This window comes from Indicator indicator, chromosome 9, assembly GCF_027791375.1.
Source record: "Indicator indicator isolate 239-I01 chromosome 9, UM_Iind_1.1, whole genome shotgun sequence".
Classification (NCBI taxonomy): Eukaryota; Metazoa; Chordata; class Aves; order Piciformes; family Indicatoridae; genus Indicator; species Indicator indicator.
The window spans coordinates 2,019,019-2,038,654 of NC_072018.1; the positions used below are offsets into that span (position 1 = coordinate 2,019,019).

At 51.7% G+C, this 19,636-nt stretch overlaps 1 protein-coding gene across 1 annotated transcript in view; it reads right to left on the minus strand.

Moving 5' to 3' along the window:
• Window positions 1–10,295, minus strand: part of SPRED2 (sprouty related EVH1 domain containing 2) — a 101,212-nt gene extending 90,917 nt beyond the window's left edge. The window contains exon 1 of the mRNA XM_054383636.1: window positions 10,270–10,295. Within this exon, the coding sequence (XP_054239611.1) occupies window positions 10,270–10,295 (26 nt within the window). The remainder of the gene's footprint in view (window positions 1–10,269) is intronic.
• Between the last annotated feature and the right edge of the window lie 9,341 nt (window positions 10,296–19,636).

Consider the following 19,636-nt stretch of genomic DNA (forward strand, 5'->3'; position numbering starts at 1 on the left):
TGTCAGTGGAAGAACTGCAGTGAGTGGAGAGGAGCCAAGCTCTTGGCACATGACCAAGGGTGAGGTTAACAGCTATCTTTCTTGGGTACCTTTGTCTGCTCTCCCCCCCCTTGCTGAAAGTGCTAGGGGTGAGGAAAAATTTTGGCTGCAGAAAACTGAGTGTTGCCTGTATTTAAAGGGAGGAACCCACCCCAACACAGAAACAAGCTACAAGGGATAGCCTTCTTTGACCTCATGTTAGCCTCCTGAAAAATGCTTTTTGCTACCAGTACCAAATAAAACTCAAAGACTTGAAAAAAATAAAAAAAAAAACAACTGTTCCACAGATGTGCTTTAGCTCAGATGCTGAGCACTGCCAGGGGCATCAACTGATGTTGTGGAGTCTCAGTCTCTGGAGGTGTTCAAAACCCACCTGTCTGTGGGTCTGTGTTGCTGTGTGATTTACTCTGGGTGATCCTGCGCTAACAGGGGGGGAAGTTGGACTAGATGATTTTCAACCCCCTTCCAACCCCCACCTCTCTGTTATCCTGAGAATTCCCATAAACCCACACCATTTCAGGACTGCTGTCTTCCTGTAGGCAAGGGGAGGACAGAGAAGGAGATGGGAGGTGAGACCATGGTGCTGCAACAGGCTCTGGTGTTTAGGGAAGGAGCTCAGGTGAGACCATGGTGCTGCAACAGGCTCTGGTGCTTAAGGAAGGAGCTCAGGTGAGACCATGGTGCTACAACAGGCTCTGGTGCTTAAGGAAGGAGCTCAGGTGAGACCATGGTGCTGCAACAGGCTCTGGTGTTTAGGGAAGGAGCTCAGGTGAGACCATGGTGCTGCAACAGGCTCTGGTGTTTATGGAAGGAGCTCAGGTGAGACCATGGTGCTGCAACAGGCTCTGGTGCTTATGGAAGGAGCTCAGGTGAGACCATGGTGCTGCAACAGGCTCTGGTGTTTAGGGAAGGAGCTCAGGTGAGACCATGGTGCTGCAACAGGCTCTGGTGCTTATGGAAGGAGCTCAGGTGAGACCATGGTGCTGCAACAGGCTCTGGTGTTTAGGGAAGGAGCTCAGGTGAGACCATGGTGCTGCAACAGGCTCTGGTGCTTAGGGAAGGAGCTCAGGTGAGACCATGGTGCTGCAACAGGCTCTGGTGCTTAGGGAAGGAGCTCAGGTGAGACCATGGTGCTGCAACAGGCTCTGGTGCTTAGGGAAGGAGCTCAGGTGAGACCATGGTGCTGCAACAGGCTCTGGTGCTTAAGGAAGGAGCTCAGGTGAGACCATGGTGCTGCAACAGGCTCTGGTGCTTAGGGAAGGAGCTCAGGTGAGACCATGGTGCTGCAACAGGCTCTGGTGCTTAAGGAAGGAGCTCAGGTGAGACCATGGTGCTACAACAGGCTCTGGTGCTTAAGGAAGGAGCTCAGGTGAGACCATGGTGCTGCAACAGGCTCTGGTGTTTAGGGAAGGAGCTCAGGTGAGACCATGGTGCTGCAACAGGCTCTGGTGTTTAGGGAAGGAGCTCAGGTGAGACCATGGTGCTGCAACAGGCTCTGGTGCTTAGGGAAGGAGCTCAGGTGAGACCATGGTGCTGCAACAGGCTCTGGTGCTTAGGGAAGGAGCTCAGGTGAGACCATGGTGCTGCAACAGGCTCTGGTGCTTAGGGAAGGAGCTCAGGTGAGACCATGGTGCTGCAACAGGCTCTGGTGCTTAGGGAAGGAGCTCAGGTGAGACCATGGTGCTGCAACAGGCTCTGGTGTTTAGGGAAGGAGCTCAGGTGAGACCATGGTGCTGCAACAGGCTCTGGTGTTTAGGGAAGGAGCTCAGGTGAGACCATGGTGCTGCAACAGGCTCTGGTGTTTAGGGAAGGAGCTTTGTGGTTTCCTGCAGCGTTTTCAAACTGACTGCTGTGCACAGAATTGTTTCAGTTGGAAGAGACCTTTAAGGTAGAATCCAACCTTCAAGCCAAGACCACCATGGCCATTAAACCATGTCTCAAAGTGCCAAAACCATGTCTTGAAGTGCATTTGAGGTCTCATGAAGGAAGCTCATCTTGCTCCTCACTACTCACTAAGCAGGCAAGAAATGCTCTCAGCATTTTAAGGTGCAGTGCAGGGATGGAAGCTGCCTAGTCTTCAGACCCACTTTTAACTAGCAGAACAGAGGACTACCCAAGCAGGACAGATACATAATGCAATTTAAAAAAATAATTAAGGACTAAGCATTTCCAGACCTCCTCGGGACAGGAGCGCATGTGCAGAACATGCTCCTGTCCTTGCTTGGCAGCACAGGTCCTTACAGGCAGAGAGACATGTTTCCCACAGGCTAGATCAAAAGACACTATCAGGCTTTACAACACATCTCCCAGCACCATCAATGCAAGTCTCACAAAGAGAAACAGAGGGGTAGCAGCCATCAACTCCATTTTCCTATTCAAGAAAGGTGAGGGAAAGTGGCTGCTCTCAACAGGAGACATGCTTGAAGTTCCTAGAGATGCACACAGCTTAGCAAGTCCTAATGGTACTTTTTGATAGGCCACTTAACAGGAAAGGTAGTTCACTAAGGGCAATGGTTTTCGTTTGCATTTTGCCCACTTTCTGCAGCAACTCAGATACAAAGCACCAGCTACCAAGGAAGGAGCTCCACCACCTTGGTAGTCCTTCAAGCCATGAAATGCTGGGTTGTTGTTTTTTTTTTTTTCCTCCTTGCTAGGCATCACTGTCAAAGTCCAACAACTTTGTGGAGGTGAGGAACTCCACAATCTCACTTTTGAAAACACCACAGAGGTAAGGAAATGGAAGAAATTTTGGCAGAAGACCCTGAGACCCCTCTTCCCTGTGCCTGCCAGTAACAAGGCTCCTTCTGAGCTGGTACAGCCATCAGCTACTGAGCTTGGCTGACAGACTCAAGAACTCTCCTCTGATTACAGCACACAGGAGCTGAGAACAAAGGGGAAGAGGAAAAAACTCAAGGAAAAAAATCATAAAACCAACCCAAAACACAGTCCTTGACTTTCCTTGCTTGCAACTCACACTTCAAAGAAGAAAGTTATTCCAAGAGTCCAAGAACAAGCAGATGGGAGACAAAAATAATTGTTTGGGTTAAATCTCACTTAGACCTACTTCAACAGGTAGAACCTGCCAGCTGTTGGCAGGGAGGTCCTTAGCAGCCTTGAAAGCATATTTTGCAATGCTGCTTTTGATAAAATACAGCTTACTTCTCAGGGGAAGCATCTACTTCTGCACGAAGCAGAGTTTTGCTCCAATGGCTACATGAGGTCCATGCTACCAGAGACCACCTTTGCCTGATACTAGGGAGAAAATATTGCCAGCAGTTTGGTCTGCAGCAGAAGTTGTGGTGGTGGCAGAAGTCCTGCCTCCAGACATGAGCAGCAGGTGAAGAAATACAGTAAGGAATAGGCAAAAAAAACTAAAACCCAACAACCCACCCCAAGTGTGCAGGGGAAAGGAAATGAAAGAGCACAAAAGAAGAAGTGAAACAGAAAAAGCAGGCAGGAAAGTGCAGACAGGCAGCAGAAGGAGGGAACAGCCCCCTGTTAGCTCCACATGGAAAGCTGCTCCCAACCTCAGCTGGAGGCAAAGCCACCTCTCTCACAGCGAAGAGCTGGCCAGTGGGGCACTGAGACACACCTGCTTCCCTGGGCACGATGGGGAAGAGGAGGGAGGAACCTCCAGCAACTTTGCTAGAAGAGGGACAGCACTCAGACAGAGAAGACATCATCTTGGACTTAAAGGAGACGATCTTCCTCTGCCCACCCAACAGTTCTTTGGCATCAGGCTGGAGCAGGAAAAGAAGTGAGGAGCATCACTGTGATATCTGCAGGTACCAACACCAGTGGTCACACTGATATGGTAAAACCTCCCCAAATGACTGTACCAGCAAGCAGAAGGGTAGGACTTGGGGACTGCTTTGCTATTCTTGCAGCACTACTAGGATTCATCCTCTCATCCCATCTCCATTTCTGCCACCAGCACCCTTGACTCACTGAGGAGGGGAGGACCAGTAGTCAGCCAGCTCCACCACACCAGGAAACAAAATGTGAGAAACTACAAGGATAAATCCCACCTTTCCTTGGAAAAGCTGATGCAAAACCTGAAGGTGAGGGTTAGGCACAAAGAGAATCACAGAATGCTAGGGATTGGAAGGGATATCCAGAGATGGAGTCCAACCCCTCTGTCAAAGCAGGATCACCCAGGGCAGTCTGCACAGGAATGCATCCAGGTGGGTTTTGGCAGTCTCCAGAGAAGAAGACTCCACAGTCTCCCTGGACAGCCTGTTCCAGGGCTCTAGCAGCCTCACCATAAAGAAGGGGCTCCTCAAGTTGAGGAGCAACCTCCTGTGTTCTAGCTTGTATCTGTTGTTCCTTGTCCTACTATCACTGGGCACTACCAAAAAGAGCCTGACCTGTTCATCCTGACACCCACCCCTCAGGTATTTATAGACATTGAGAAGGTCCTCTCCAGACTAGACAGCCCCAGGTCTCTCAGTCTCTCTTCACAAGAGAGATGTCCAAGTCCCCCAATCACCCTCATAGCTCTCATTAAGAACGCAGCCAGGAGCAGCCCAGCTGCATTCCTCTGCAGCTTCAGAGAGTCAGGTTTTCAGTACTGAGCAAGCACCAGAAAAATAAATGATTAAGGGAAATTTGACAAGGAAAAGGGGGTGGATGTGGGTAGGGAAAAGGGAAGGAAGGAAAACACAAAATCTTGGCAGAGAACCAACAGATAAGAAAAGAAACAAAGCAGGAAAAAAAAAAAAGAAAGGATCATTAGAAATCATCAGCTGAGTTTAGCCATGGATCAAGGTGGCAAAGAAAGGGTCAGTGCAAGCAAGGTGCTGGAAGATGCTCTACTGCTCTGCTTGCTGACAGGCTTGGAGAAGACCTTTTACCAGTCAGAGGATTTCTGTGACAACAGCTTCTTGCTTGCCTTTGGTAGTTCACAGAAATGGGGACTGCTGTGGCTTGCATCTGCTGTCAATCAGCTCTGCAGTTTACTTGTGCCTTTTTTTAAGTCAAATGACCCTTTTTGTTTATTTTTACATTTCTGCACTGTTTCAGAAGTGCAAGTCCTCAAAAAAAAAAAAAATCAAATGCTCCACTTAGCAAACAGGGCACATATAAAAAATGCAGTCTCCAGCTTTACTGATCTCTCTACTCCTGCTCCTCTCTTGTGAGAAAATTATCTTCTACTGTAACAACAACAAAAGAAAAGGAGAGGGACAAAGGAAAAGAGTGAAGCAAACCACACTTTTTAATGTATTTTCTATGGCCAAAGCTGGTCCTACCAGTGCAAGAAAGCAAGAGGGGCACCTTTCTCAACCAGCCACAAGATCCCAACTCCTGCAGAAACAGGGCTAGGCTCACCATGCAACCCTGCTTCTGTCAGGATGCAGCCAACTGCCTGCACCCTTTCTGAAACCAAACATTCCAAGTACATCTCTCATGTCCAATACCACCAGAAGATCATTTAGTCTCAATTCTGTTGGAGGGAAGGAAATGGAAGTTAGCCCTTCCTCAAGCATGCCACAATGTGCAAGAAAGGAAGAGGAGAGATTGAAACCAATAGTTAAGCTGCCTCTCAAGAGTCCTCAGCTCCCATTTTCCAGCCTGGTCCAGAAGAAGGACAATTACCATCATCTCCCTGCAGTCCAGTAGCCAACAGGAAACAATTTTGTGGTTTCAACTCAGCGAACCGAGTCCAGGCTAAGAGCAAGCATCACCATACAGCAGAGTTTTGTTTGCAGCCTCAGGATTTATTTAAATGGGCAGATAGAGCCTCTGCCTCTGAACCCACACCCCAGGCTGTGCCCCAGCCAGAGAGAAAACAGCCTGCAAAGAACAGCTCACAGATGATCCCACTGCTGCTGTGGCATCTGTACCACACTTGAGAATCAGCCCACTGCCACTGTCCCACCCCGCTTCCTGCTGAGGGGAGCCTCACCAAAACCCCTTCACTTTCTGGCCCAAAGGTGAGTTGTTTAGGTCTCTCCTCTTCCATACAGGATGGGGGTGATCCAAGGGCTGCCCATGGCCGTGGCATGGCCCGGCACGTTGAGAAATTCAACATTACTCACTCGTGCTAATCCTCTTTGCAGGGCTCTCCCTTTCAGTTGTCTGACCAAACATCCTCTCCACACATCTCCCACTTAACAGCTCCTTTCCAAGGCATTTCCAAGACAGACGCAGAAAGGGTAAAATCCCTTTTCTTGCTGCCTCTCCTTCATCCGACAGAGCTGCTACTCCCTTATAAACAGCAACTTCTCCCAGAAATTGAACAAAGCAACTCCTTACATGTCACATTTTAAACAGGCATGTTTTCAGGCCAAGCAATAAACAGTTATATTTTGGCAATCCTTCATTTCCTGTCCTGTTTGTGAGCACTAATGTCACAACACACAGCGTGTCCCATGCCTTCCTCCTTGGCCTTAAGCTTGCAGGAAAAAAAAAACACAAACCAAAACCAACCAACCAAACAAAAAGTGAGCTGAATGAGCTGCTTATGATACCTACAGAAAGTCATGAGTGACAACAAAGGGAAAAACAAAAAAGAAAGAAGAGAAATATTTTTCCAGTGTAAAAGGCAAAGTGCAATATTGGTAGACTGGGTATTCAGAGAAAGCATCGCTCAGCAATGGAGGGAAATGGGATTTTAGGACCAGCAAGGGGCAAACAAGATTCGAGTGAAGTTTAATTTTCTTCCTCTGGAGTGGGGAAAAAAAGCAGCACCCCAAAGCACTGCTGTGATCTCTCACCACATTTTGCTGTCCCACATGACACTGCAGCAAACCCTCTACACCACCCCGAGACACGTCTCACTTAACCCAGCTCATTACAATCCTCCGGGGGACTGGTCCCACTTGCAAACGCCTGGCATGCGTGCTGCAGGCTGGCTGGAGTAAATCAAAGTGCACGCTGGCCCAGCAATGGGGACACCCCGGGGAGTGAGATAGGCACACCCCGGGGCTGCAGCCGCTGCCTGGCTCGGGCAGGGCCGTCCCGGCTCCATCCCAAGCAGTGAAAGGCTGCGGACCAACACTTCCTCGTTCTCTGACCTTTTCCATTTAATTACTTCCTGTGACTTTCTTGGAACGGTGCATCGGAACGAGCAAGAGGCAGCCTCCGGGCACAACCGAATCGCTTTAAGGGTTCAGCTCCATTCTCCTACTTGCAAAGGGAAAGATGCCAGCAGCCCAACTGGGAGCTGGCGGCTGGCAGAGAGGGTCACCGCTTGCGGCAGGCAGCTACCCCTCTCCTAGGTGCAGGGCAGTGCTGCCCCAAACTCTCCCACCACTTACACTCCATGCTGCAGCTTCGTGCCTCCGATGTATTATCGGGCATCCCCCTTTCCCCCCCTGCCCTGCAGTGTGCCGAGGAGAAGCGCAGCGGTGAGGGCGGTAGGAGGGGGAGATGGAGGGAAGCAGAAATAAAGGCTGAGATGCAGAAAGAGGCACTCACTTTGCAATGACAAATTGACCTTTAAGTATCGATCTGAAATGGTGCAGTCATGAAGGGACCAATGGGTTGCCAGCATCCGTAGCCCCGTTTCGCCCCCGCCTCCATTTCAGAAATTCCTTTAGAACAAGTTGGTAAGATTTTGATTTAAAAATTAAGAGGAAAAAAAGAAAGATTAAAGAAAAGCCCCAAACAAGGGGAAAACCCCTCATAATTCACTTGAATATGGTTATTTTAAAACTCATCCTGACAGTGGCTGAGGTTTTTGGTTGGGTATTTTTTTTGGGGGGGGGGGGAAGGTAATCTGGCAGTTAACATTTGCTCACAGTGCACTCCACTCAGTGAAATGAGAATAGCTATGCAAATTAAAGCCAGATATCTAGGGCAAATAGCACGCTATACTACCATTGTTCTGCCAGCTTGAGAAAACTGATCAGCAGAGCCTTCTTGCCTTCAATACCATATATATTAAAAAAAAAAATTAAAAAATTAAATCACTTCACCCACCACCAAAATGAAAAACAACCCATGAGTCACCGGCTTCAGCGACGCTATCAATCAATGCAAGGCTGGAAAGGGAAGAGCTTACGAAGGAAACCATGGCTTACCTAAACCACACCTCACCGTGCCCTGCAAGGCAAAGACCTGCATCAGACCACCACGAGACCCAGCCTCCAAAACAGCAGTTCAGGATGTGCACTGAGGCAAGGACTACGGTGCATCATCCACCTTGAAAGCCAACGCATTACCATCTGCCACAGAAATAGCTAACGCTGGCCTGAGAAGCAGGTTGGGTACCAGCCCCCTGAGGCCACCAACGCTCCCCATCTCATGCAGACTCAATCACAATGTTGCTGGGGTGAGTGGTGACCCCAGGAGAGGTGGCATGATCCGAGAGCTTCCCTGCCTTGCCCAGGTAGAAGGCATACAAAACCCATTAGCCAAAGCATTCCTTAGTATGGCAGCACGGTGGCACGTGGAAGAAGAATTTACTCCCAAACAAACTCCAGCCTACAATTAAGCAAAGTAACACCAACCATCAGAACCAAGTAGTCAATGTTTTACAGACACTCATCTCCACACTGAGCCTTGCAGAAAAAACTCTTCCAAAGCAACAACTTGCTAGAAGATGAAGGTTGGTGAGCACTGAACCAGGTCAGGTTTGTCCATGAGCAATCAAACCTGGAGACAGGGACCCACCTCCCTTCCTCTTGTCCAACTGGAGAAACAAACCCAAAAACTAAACGCCACAAATCAGGAACCAGCCAGCTGTTGGAACTGAGTCGGCCACATTTTCCCAGCCTGCTAAGCGACAGCAACCTGCGCAAGAGAAATTCAACTCCTTGCCTTTTTTTTTTTTTTAATATACTGGAAGAACCCTACCAAATTCCAAGCAACCATTTCAGAAGCTCCCCATAAACACACACCTCCAGCCTCTTCATCCTGAAGTGCCAAAATAATAACCCCCTCAACGCACAACCCACAGGCAGATGCCATTTACTGGAGAGCATCGAAGCAGATCACCTTCCAACGAATTCCATATCACAAAGGTGTAAAGGCAGCACATGCCGCCAATGGTGATTGTGACTTTTTTGTTGGTTCTCTTTCCTGTTTCAAACATACAGAAAAAAAAAAAAAGCCGAAAAGTTGCACAATTTCAACGCTGCTTTTATAAGCCCTGAGAGAAGTCATTTTAAAACGCAGTACATCCTATGGCGCTTGGCACCAAACCAGTCCTGCACGCAAGTGACTCATTCCTCTTGACTGTCAAAACCCAGAAAGAGATAGCCAGGAACGACGTTTTGAGCCAGCAGGGCTTATAAAAAAACCCTTCCCTGTCATTTCACTGCAGTAGCCTTTAAAGTTTTATTTTGATGAAGGGAAGGAAAAAAAAAAAAAAAGAAGAAGAAATCTATAAAAGGGAAACCAGCGCTGTCAGGCATTTTGAACGCCTCGGTGCGGCCTATCGCAGGGGTTTGTTGTGGGAATCTTGGAGGAGTGCTCCCAAGCTCAGGCTTGGTTCTAATGCGGGGGTGAGAGGGGGGGTGTAGAAGCAGTGCAGTAGACACCCGCAGCCCCCCCTCTCCCCCCACGCCGGGGATAGGTAGGTGGTTGGGGAGGGTGGGTGGCAGTGAATGGGAAGGCCGCCGGTGCCCGGGTTTATGAATGCGGCGTCATGTGACGGCGGCGGCGGCCGCCCTCCTATTCACAAAACGGCGGCGGCCGGGGCGGGGATCCGCGACGTTGTCGTGTCGTGTCCGTCCGCCCCCCCGCCGGCCAACCCCTTCGCTCCGCTTCTCCATTCCACCCCCCCCACCCCCCCATCCCTAACCCCAGCGCTGCGGGACGGGGGGAAGGGCTGTGCACCTCTGCACCGCCCCCCACTCCTCCACCGCTTCCGCCGCAGGCTGGCCCCACCGGGAGCCCCGCACCGCCTTCCCCCCCCCCCCCCAAACAAGCCCCCCAGCCGGGGCGGGGCGGAGAGAGGTGGTGGTTGCGAAGGGTGTCCGGGGGTGCCCCCGTCCCCCCTCGTCCCCAGTCCCCGCACCCCGGCGCCCCCGCGGGTCCCGGGGGTTTTTATGAATGAAAAGGCGGTATGCAAATGAGCGCGGCCCGGGGCGAGGGGGGGAGCGCGAAATGGCGGATGCGCGGGCGGGCAGCGCGCACCCGTACGCGCGTGTCCGTGTCCCTCAGTCCGCCCGCGGTCTGCATGTGTGTCTGGGGGCGGGGTGTGGGGGGGTCGTGAGGGATCCGCACTGGCTCCCGCCGGGGCAACAAAGGGTGCCCCCCGCCCTCCCGCCTGGCCCCACTTACTCGTCAGGGTAGGCTTCCTCGGTCATCTTCTCCCCGTCTAGGCTCATCCCTCGCCGCGGGCGGCCGGGCTGCGCCTCTGCATCTTCCTGCGCTTCACATGGCGGGGAGGCCGCGCCGCGGCGGGCCGGGGCTGGCGGCCGCGCCGGGCCCGACGGCGCGGGAGCGCGGGCGGCGGCGAAGGTGGGAGGAGGGAAGGGGCGGGGGGGGGGAGGGCTACGGCCAGGCTCGTCGCCGGGTGGCGGCGGCGGCCGGGGGCGAAGGAGGAGGAAAGGCGGCGGTCAGTGCGCCGCGGGGGGCGCGGCGGGGCGCGGCGGCGGCGGCGCGGGGTCCGGGCCCGGGAGAGCGACGCAGCGCCCGGGGGCAGGCGGCGGCGCCGGGCCAGCCCCATGGCCGCGCTCACGCCATGGCGGGGCGCCGCGGGGAGCGGCGGAGAGGGGAAAGGAGGCTGGGGTAAACCCCGTCAGGAAGCGGCGGCGCTGCCGAGCGGCCGCGGCCGCCGGGAGCGGGCAGTGCAGCGCCGGACCCGGGCGGGAGGGGAGCCGCGGCAGCAGCGGCGAGGAAGGAGGAGACGCGCCTGCCACTGGCACCTCCCCCGCGGCGGCACGGCCCGCCCCGGCCCGGCCCACCGAGCCCCCGCGGCGCAGCGCCCGGGGTGCGGCCGCCGCCGCCTCGCTCCCCTCCGCCCGCCGGCACCGCCCCCCGCGCCGCAGCCCCCGCGCCCCGCCCATTGCCGCTCGGCTCGGTCCGGCTCGGCTCGCCTCGGCTCGCCTCGGCCCGGCCCGGCTCGGGCCTCACCTCAGCTTGTCCCGCCTGGGTTCAGCCTCTCTCCGCCGCTCTGTTCAGCCCGGCCTAGTAAAGCCCAGTTCAGCGGGATCTAGCCCATCGGCGACTCGCCAGGCCTAGCTCACCTCAGCCTGACCTTGCCGAGCTCGGCTGGGCTCAGCCCAAGCCGAACTAGTTCGGCCCACTGCAGGCTAGCTGGATTCAGCTGCTTGCCAGGCAGACAGGGCCCACAGGAAGGCCTGACGTCCCTGTCGGTGATCACCGCAGTGCCTGTGTTTAACAGACTGTGGGGACAGGAAGAGTTCCCTGCGGAGGCCAGAGCTGTCCCCATAGAGCCATGTCTGCAGGTGATGGGGTCCCTCTGCCCGTGCAGCAGGGTTTCTCACCACCCTGGTGTTCTTCCCGCTCCATCTTGGCGTCTGCAAGAGCTCAGATCAACCTTGGGAGCCGTGCTCAGCAGCACCATGGGGTGAGCACAGCTACATGCTGGTCACAACACGAGCACTCTTGGTAGGTCACTTTAAATGTTTTTGGGGTTGTTTTTGATTTTTTTGCTGCCACAAACAGTGTAAGCACTCTCACAACGTGTCGCTACACCCTGACATCTCCTCCTGCCCTGGAAATCCACTTGGAAACGCAAGCCCTATGAGGAGAGGCTGAGGGAGCTGGGGGTGTTCAGCCTGGAGAAGACGAGGCTCAGGGCAGACCTCATTGCTCTCTACAACTACCTGAAGGGACATCATAGCCAGGTGGGGGTTGGTCTCTTCTCCCAGGCAAGCAGCACCAGAACAAGAGGACACAGTCTCAAGTTGTGCAGGGGGAAGTTTAGGCTTGATCTTAGAAAGAAGTTCTTCCCAGAAAGAGAGATTGCCCATTGGAATGGGCTGCCCAGTAAGGTGGTGGGGTCAACGTCCCTGGAGGTGTTTAAGAAGAGCCTTGATGAGGCACTTAATGCCATGGTCTAGTTGATTATCAAATAGAGTTGGGTGATAGGTTGGACTTGATGATCTTGGAGGTTTCTTCCAACCTGGTTGATTCTGTGATTCTGTCCACAGAGGAGGAGGTGACAAGAGCCAACTTTTGACAATGATCTTTGGCCCATGAAGTTGTATAACTACCAGGTTTTGCTCCATGAGGTCCTCTGCAACCAGGCAGAGAAGAAGAAATGTGGGAGAAGAAATCTGTCTGTCCCACATAGGCCTTTCTGGCATCTGCAGGCTCCTCAGCTGCAGCATCTCTTTGCCATTGCAGGTGGGGCAATGTCCTTTCTCTGCTCTCACTGCGTAAGAGTAGTCAGACCCTTTAGAGCTGCAGTTCCTAAGGAAGCCACTTAGTGATCTATCTTTCAAGTCTAGTCTATGGGATTTAGTCTTCAAGAGACCTTCAGATTTCGGGGTGGAAATTTTGTTTCTGCTCTCTTGGGCTTTGCTTTCTAAGTGCTAAAAACTGGCTTTTCAGAACACAAGTGAAAACTCGGAGGAAAAAAATCTGTGGACTGCTTGTAATGTGATGGAGGCAAAAGCTGCTGACAGCTTTGAGGTCTTCTTCATGGGAGGTTATCCCCAGGGAGATACAGTGTGTCATTTGGATGTACTACCGCAATCTGGAACTTTGGGGCATCACCGTATTATAGTAACACTTGGCGTTGCTAGAGGTTGGGCCAAACACCAGCTAAGGTGTGTGAGGAAGAGCCTGCTCCACTCCCCTTGGCAGCCTGTGGCTCCCTGGGGTGCCAGTGCTGCCTCTCTCCCACCTCCTTTCCACCCATTCATTCCTCTGCAAAGCCCAGTTTAACCCCCCCTCAGCTCTGTGTGTGTGTGTGCGTCTCCCTGTTGGGGAGCACACTGCTGGATCTGCTCAAATGGTCCCAGCTAATAATACCCCCCCCCCAATACCTCTTTATTTTGGAAAGTTATTCAAGGATCCAGCTTGCAGAGACTGGCACGATAAACATCTTGGCAAAGCTGAGCTGGCAGTGAAAGGAAGTGTCAAGGCAGGAGTAAGCAGTCCCAGCTTGGAAGGAACGTCTTCAGCTGCTGTACCATAAAAGAGCAGATGTAATGATTTGATGCACTTCCACTCATCCTATGACTCCCCCTAGCCCCCCCAAACAATGCTGCAGTTGCACAGATGTCTGACATCCTTAAAATCACAGAATCAAAGAATTGTTGGAAAAGACCTTTAAGATGAAGTCCAACCATTCTCTAGCTCTACCAAGGCTGGTGCTAAGCCATGTCCCTCAGCACCAGGTCTCTACCTCTTTGAAACACCTCCAGGAAGGGAGATTCAACCACCTTCCTGGGGAGCCTGTTCCAGCCTTTGAGAATCCTTTCTGGGTGAAGAAGTTCCTTGTAATATCCAACCTAAACCTCACCTGGTGCATCTTGAGGCCATTTCCTCTTGTCCTATCACTTCTTTCTTAAGAGACCCACCCCCACCTCACTACAGCCTCCTTTCATGGAGTTGTAGAAAGTGAGAAGGTCTCACCTCAGTCTCCTCCACACTACATTCCAGTTCCCTCAGCTTCACCAGCCCTGTTCTCCAGACCCTTCTCCAGCTTTGTTGCCCTTCTCTGGACCCGCTGCAGCACCTCAGTATCTTCCCTGTAGTGAGGGCCCCAAAATCTTTCACACTGAAAATCTGTGATCAGCAGCAGCATTGGTGCACATGAAGTGGAGAGCACAGCATCTTGCAGTTGGCTACTAGAGAACCAGAATATGGGAAGAATTATGGCCACATGGAACACCCAGGGTGCAATCATGTAATTAAAAGGCCACTTGAATGCCTATGCCGCTGAGGAGGACTGGGAGTTAGTCACTGCCTAATTAATGCTTGAGAGCTTGGCTGTGTGATCCAGGTGGACCTTGATGTACTTTGTGTTGTGGCTGTGGATATTTGCCCCAGTGGTGAGAAGAAAACGTGTCTGAAGCTTGGAAGGCTGAACTTTTATCCAAGCTAGTTTTCTTGAGTCATTTCCTGTGGATTTGGGAGGTCTCAACATTTGGGCTCTGCTTTCGTTGTCCTGCTAATTTGGAAGCTGCCAGGCTGTTTATTCTCCAGAAGCTTTCTCTCACTGCGCAACTCTCTTACTGCTGCTTTCATCCCCATCAACACTTGAATTGGATTTTTTTTCTTGATATTCAGGTCACTGTGGCGCTTCCTGCGAGCAGTGCTTTCGAGCTGACTGACTTTTCTGAATGAGCAGGCTCTCAGAGGTGTGATTGCTGTTTGTGCATCGTGCTGTTTGTACACAGAGCTTCTCCTTACACACTGAACAGCGCTTCCCCCCCTCCTCCACCCCCTCAGCCCTCACACCCCCCCCCCACCCCAATGCCATTGTGACAGTACCTAGAATTAATTAGCCATTGGTGGCAGAGCGTCAAGGCAGCAGCTTCTGCATGCTAACGACAGGCACCCTGTGACTGTGCTGCCTTTTATATTCCAAAGGAGGAGTGTTTATTTTGCAGAGTAATACTTCAGCTGTTGCAGAGAGCCTGGAATCACAGAAGAACGGCAAGAGGTGGAAAGTACCTCTGAACTTCATCTGGTCCAAGCCCCCTGCTAAAGCAGGATCACCCAGAGTAAATCACACAGGAACACGTCCAGGCAGGTTTGGAATGCCTCCAGAGAAGGAGACTCCACAGCCTTTCTGGGCACCCTGTCCCAGTGCTCACCTACCCTCAAAGTATATGTATATGTGGAACCTCCTGTGTTCCAGTTTTGTGTTTATTGTCTCTTCTGCTGCTGGATGCCACTAAGAAGAGTCTGGCTCCATCCTCCTGTCACTCACCCTTTAACTATTGCTCAACAACCCCAGCACTCTTAGCTTTTCCTCCTAAGGTGAATGCTCCAGTCCTCTCAGCATCCTAGTGGCTTTCTGCTGGACTCTCTCCAGCAGTTCCTTGTCCTTCTTGAACCAGGGAGCCCAGAACGGGGATGCAGTATTCCAGATAAGGCCTTACCAGGCAGGGCAGAGAGGAGGGAAAGGAGAACCTCCCTTTGACCTGCTGGTTGCACTTTTAATGCACCCTAGGATGCCATTGCCTTTCTTGGCCATGAGGGTACCTTGTTGGTTCATGGTCAGCCTGTCATCCACCAGGACTCCCAGGTCCTTTTTGCCACAGCTGCTCTCCAGCAGGTCAGCCCAGTCTGTACTGGTGTATATGGACCTTGTTTCTGCCTGACTGAAACTGGCCTTCCCAAGTGCTGTTACATCTTTAGCTAGCTATTTTTTTGAAGTGGGAAGCACTGGGACTTGTAGCAGCAGAGTTTAGGATGGAATTTACTACAGGCTTGCAACGCAGCCTCCTACCTCTCACCTGCTCTTGCTTTTAGAAGAGCTGAAATCTTCCACACTGTTGACTTCAGACCCTAAAGAGGAATGTCAGTACCTTGGTGACTGTGCTAGTTTCAATGACTTTTCCTCTGACTCACTGGGTGGCTTTGAGTGAGGAGTGGAAGTCAGCAGTCCTGAATCATGCCATCCTCCAGACGATTGCCCCCCTCCCCGATAATTCCTTCGGGCAGCAATCATATTTGCAAAGCAATGATTACATCCCTGTTTTCCTTCATTGTAATCACTTAGAATGTAAGAGGTACAGAAACAAGCTGCAGCATTTGCACTCAGCTGGAAAGCTTTCAGAGCTGACACCTTTTGGTTTGGAAATACCAAAGGGCTGGTGGTGGTTTGGATTTTTTTTTTTCAGCAGGACTGGGATTTCAGCAAGCAGTTTGGAGAATGGTCAGGAGGATTTCAAGCACCTGCTAGGGTGAAAAGGAAGTGGAGGGCTCCTTGCAGTCTTCCCAGGATGTCCTTTTGAAGGGTGGTAAGACCAGAGCAGACCAGTAGCAAGGGACCCTCACCACCAGATCACAGAATTGTCTGTGTTGGAAAGGACTTCAGGAGGTCATCCAGTCCAAACCCCTCTGAAGTGAGGAGCAGGGGCTTCCTCAACTAGATCAGACTGCCCAGAGCCCTGTCAAGCCACACTTTAAATAGCTCCAGAGGTGGGGCCCCAACCACCTCCCTGGGCAACCTGTTCCAGTGTTCCACCACCCTCACAGCAGATGTTCTGCTGTGCCTGAGATCTGAGTATTTTCTTCATTTCTTGGGTTTTCTATCCCTGTGTTTTAGCAGGAGAGAAACTGGCAACAGAGGTGATGTGATCTCTTCTCTCCTGTGTCCCTGTGCAACTCTGAGGGGCAGGGGCTGGCAACCAAGGTGAAGAAGGGGAAGGGAGGGATGGAGGAGGAGAGTAGAGATCTCCAAAATAACCCAGTGCTCACCAGTTCCAACAGAATAAATGGCTGGTTAGAAGAGCAGCTCGGTGCTTGCCGCTGAAGGCAGAGGTGGAGCCGGAGCTCAGCCCTTTCTGGACACCATGGAATCCACCTGGGCAGCTGCAGTGCCCCAGTGGCTGGGCAGGCATTGAGCAGTGCATCCAGTCAGCTACGAGTCCCCAGCTGGAGGGGACAGTCCTGGTTTCATTCATAGCTGTCTTCATGAAATCCTGTGCACTCCTTCACTCTCTCTGCCAAAACCAAAGCAAGAAATGAGGGGATTGTGAGGGAAAAGGGTATTGCAGAACCTTTGCTTTCCTACTGGGCACTCTGCTGTCCTTTTAATATTCAGCAGTATGTGATTTATAGCCCTCCTGACACGAGGGTTTGGTGTTTCCTTTGTGTGCATAACTTCCTTTTGATATAAAGGGATGATAACAAAGCTGAACTACAATCTCACAAGCACATGACACATTATCTTTGTGGTACAGATAGCAGGAAAATGCTCTCTGATCTCCAGTCCAGCCCCTCAACCTGCCCCCTCTCCTCCCCCCACTAAATTTCACTCTACTGACAGGGTTTAGCAAGTTTAATGAGGCAGTAACATTGGTGAGGGTGATTCCCTCAGATGTAGTGATGCAGGACAATCCTTCTTGTGGGAATCCCACTACAGCTGGCATGGGAACTGCATCCAGTTCTGGAGCCCCTATTACAAGAGAGATCTGGATGTACTGGAAGGTGTCTAGAGAAGGGCCACCAGGATGAGCAGAGGGCTGGAGCTCCTCTCCTGTGAGGACAGACTAAGAGAGTTGGGGCTGCTCAGTCTGGAGAAGAGAAGGCTCCAAGGTGACCTTCTTGTGGCCTTCCAGTATCTTAAGGGGGCTACAAGAAAGCTGGGGAGTGACTTTTAAGGGTGTCAGGGAGTGATAGGACTGGGGGAATGAAAAAAAAACTAGAAATGGGTAGATTGAGATTGGATGTTAGGAAGAAGTTGTTCCCCATGAGGGTGGTGAGAGCCTGGCAGAGGTTGCCCAGGGAGGTGGTGGAAGCCTCATCCCTGGAGGTTTTTGCAGCCAGGCTGGATGTGGCTGTGAGCAACCTGCTGTAGTGTGAGGTGTCCCTGGCCATGGCAGGGGGGTTGGAACTGGATGAGCCTTGAGGTCCTTTCCAACCCTAACAATTCTATGATTCTGTGGGCTCAACAAGAGATTGGTCACACAGCTGCTTCTTGAAGTTCCTGCATACCTTTTCTTGCTGAGTGCTTGGAAGGAAAAACTGCTCCAAAACCTTCACATATCACCCTTGGTTCCTCAGCAGTGCTTTGGTTCTGTTGAATCTTCCTGGCTCCAAGCATGCCCTGGCCCATCAAATCAAAAAACAACTGTGCATGACCTCTGCCAGGGTCACAGATATACTGGCAACCTCCAAATTAGTCCTGAAGCTGGGTTACTTTTGGCATGAGGGATGGGCTGCTCTCCTCTCAAGATGCTCTCCACCCTTGAGAGGTTTCTGCATTTTTGATACAGCTATTTCCAGGGCCTCATGGATCTGAACAAACAGATGCCAAATAGTCTGTTTGTAGTTCAGGGTGCACAGAAGTGGATGGGTCTGGAAGAAAAACAGTGGAGCTGTGCACACCTTTTCCTCTCTTCCTTGTGTATTATTTCATACATTAGAATCAGAATTGTTTTGGTTGGAAAAGACCTTCTAAGATCATCCAGTCCAACCAACATGGCCATTAAACCACGTCCCAAAGTGCCATGTCCACAGGTTTCCTGAATGCCTCCAGTCATGTTGACTCCACCACCTCCCTGGGCAGCCTGCTCCAGTGCCTGGTAACTCTTTCAGCAAAGGGACTTTTTCCTAATATCCAATCTAAATCCAATCTGTCCAATTTAGAATTAGGCTTGAATCTGTTAAGTGGGGAAGTGGGGATTGGAGCAGCTCTGCTATGAGGACAGGCTGAGGGAGCTGAGGTTGTTCAGCCTGGAGAAGAGGAGGCTCTGGGGAGACCTAATTACAACCTTGCAGTATCTGAAGGGGACTACAAGAAGGATGGAGAGAGACTGTTTACAGAGGCCTGCAGTGATGGGTTGAGAGGCAATGGCTTCAAACTAGAGAAGGGTAGATTTAGATTGGATGTTAGGTACCTTTTTGACTATGAGGGTAGTGGAACACTGGAACAGGTTGCCCAGGGAGGTGGTTTGGGCCCCATCCCTGGAGATATTCAAGGTCAGGCTCAACAGGGCTCTGGGCAACCTGATCTAGTTGAGGATGTCCCTGCTGACTGCAGAGGGGGTTGGACTGGATGACCTTTGGAGGTCCCTTCCAACCCAGACCTTCTATGATTCTAAGTGTATTTTCAGAAGGTCTCTTTCTGATACACCAGTAAGAGGTGTTCCTCCCTTTCCAGCACAGCTAATGGGAGATCCTCCTTTCTGAACATCAGTACCTCCTTTCCTGCAAAGCTCTTGGGCTGGCCTCAGCAGGTGCCAGGATGAACTCTTGACTACTTGTTTTGGCAAAACCAGGTCTTTTGTGGCTTGACCTGCTTCCCAGGACCAGGGAAATGATCATGCCCCTGTTGTCTGCCCTTGTGAGGCCACACCTCAAATACTGAGGTCAGGTTTGGGCCTCTCACTCCAAGAAGGACACTGAGATGCTGCAGCAGGTCCAGAGAAGGGCAACAAAGCTGGTGAGGGGTCTGAAGAATAGGGCTGGTGAGGAGCAGCTGCTGGAAATGTGGGTGTTTAGTCTGGACAAGGTCTGCTGAAGGCAGACCTTCTGTCTCTCCACAACTCCCTGAAAGGAGGTTGGAGTGAAGTGGGGGTTGGTCTCTTCTCCCTAGTATCAGGTGACAGAAGGAGAGGAAATGGCCTAAAGTTGTGCCAAGGGAGGTTTAGGTTGGAGATTAGGAAAAATTTCTTTCCCACAGGAGTGGTCCGGCATTGGAACAGGCTGCCCAGGAAGGTGGAGGAGTCACCATCTCTGCAGGTGTTCAAGAAACCTGTGGTCATAGCACTTTGGGATTTGGTTTAATGGCCATGGTGGTCTTAGGTTGATGGTTGGACTGGAGGATCTTGGAGGTCTTTTCCAATCCAAACAATTCCCTTATTCTGCGACACTGACCCATAGAGATGCTCAACAATACTTAATTTCAAAGGGATGTAGTCCAGCCTCTTCTCCAGGCAGATATTTTCTCATGTCCATGTCCTCACAACAACTCCAGCTGGCCACATGGCTGATGAGTGTCTTGGAAGGACTCAGAGGTGGAGAACTGGAACCAGAGCAAGTTCATGGTTAA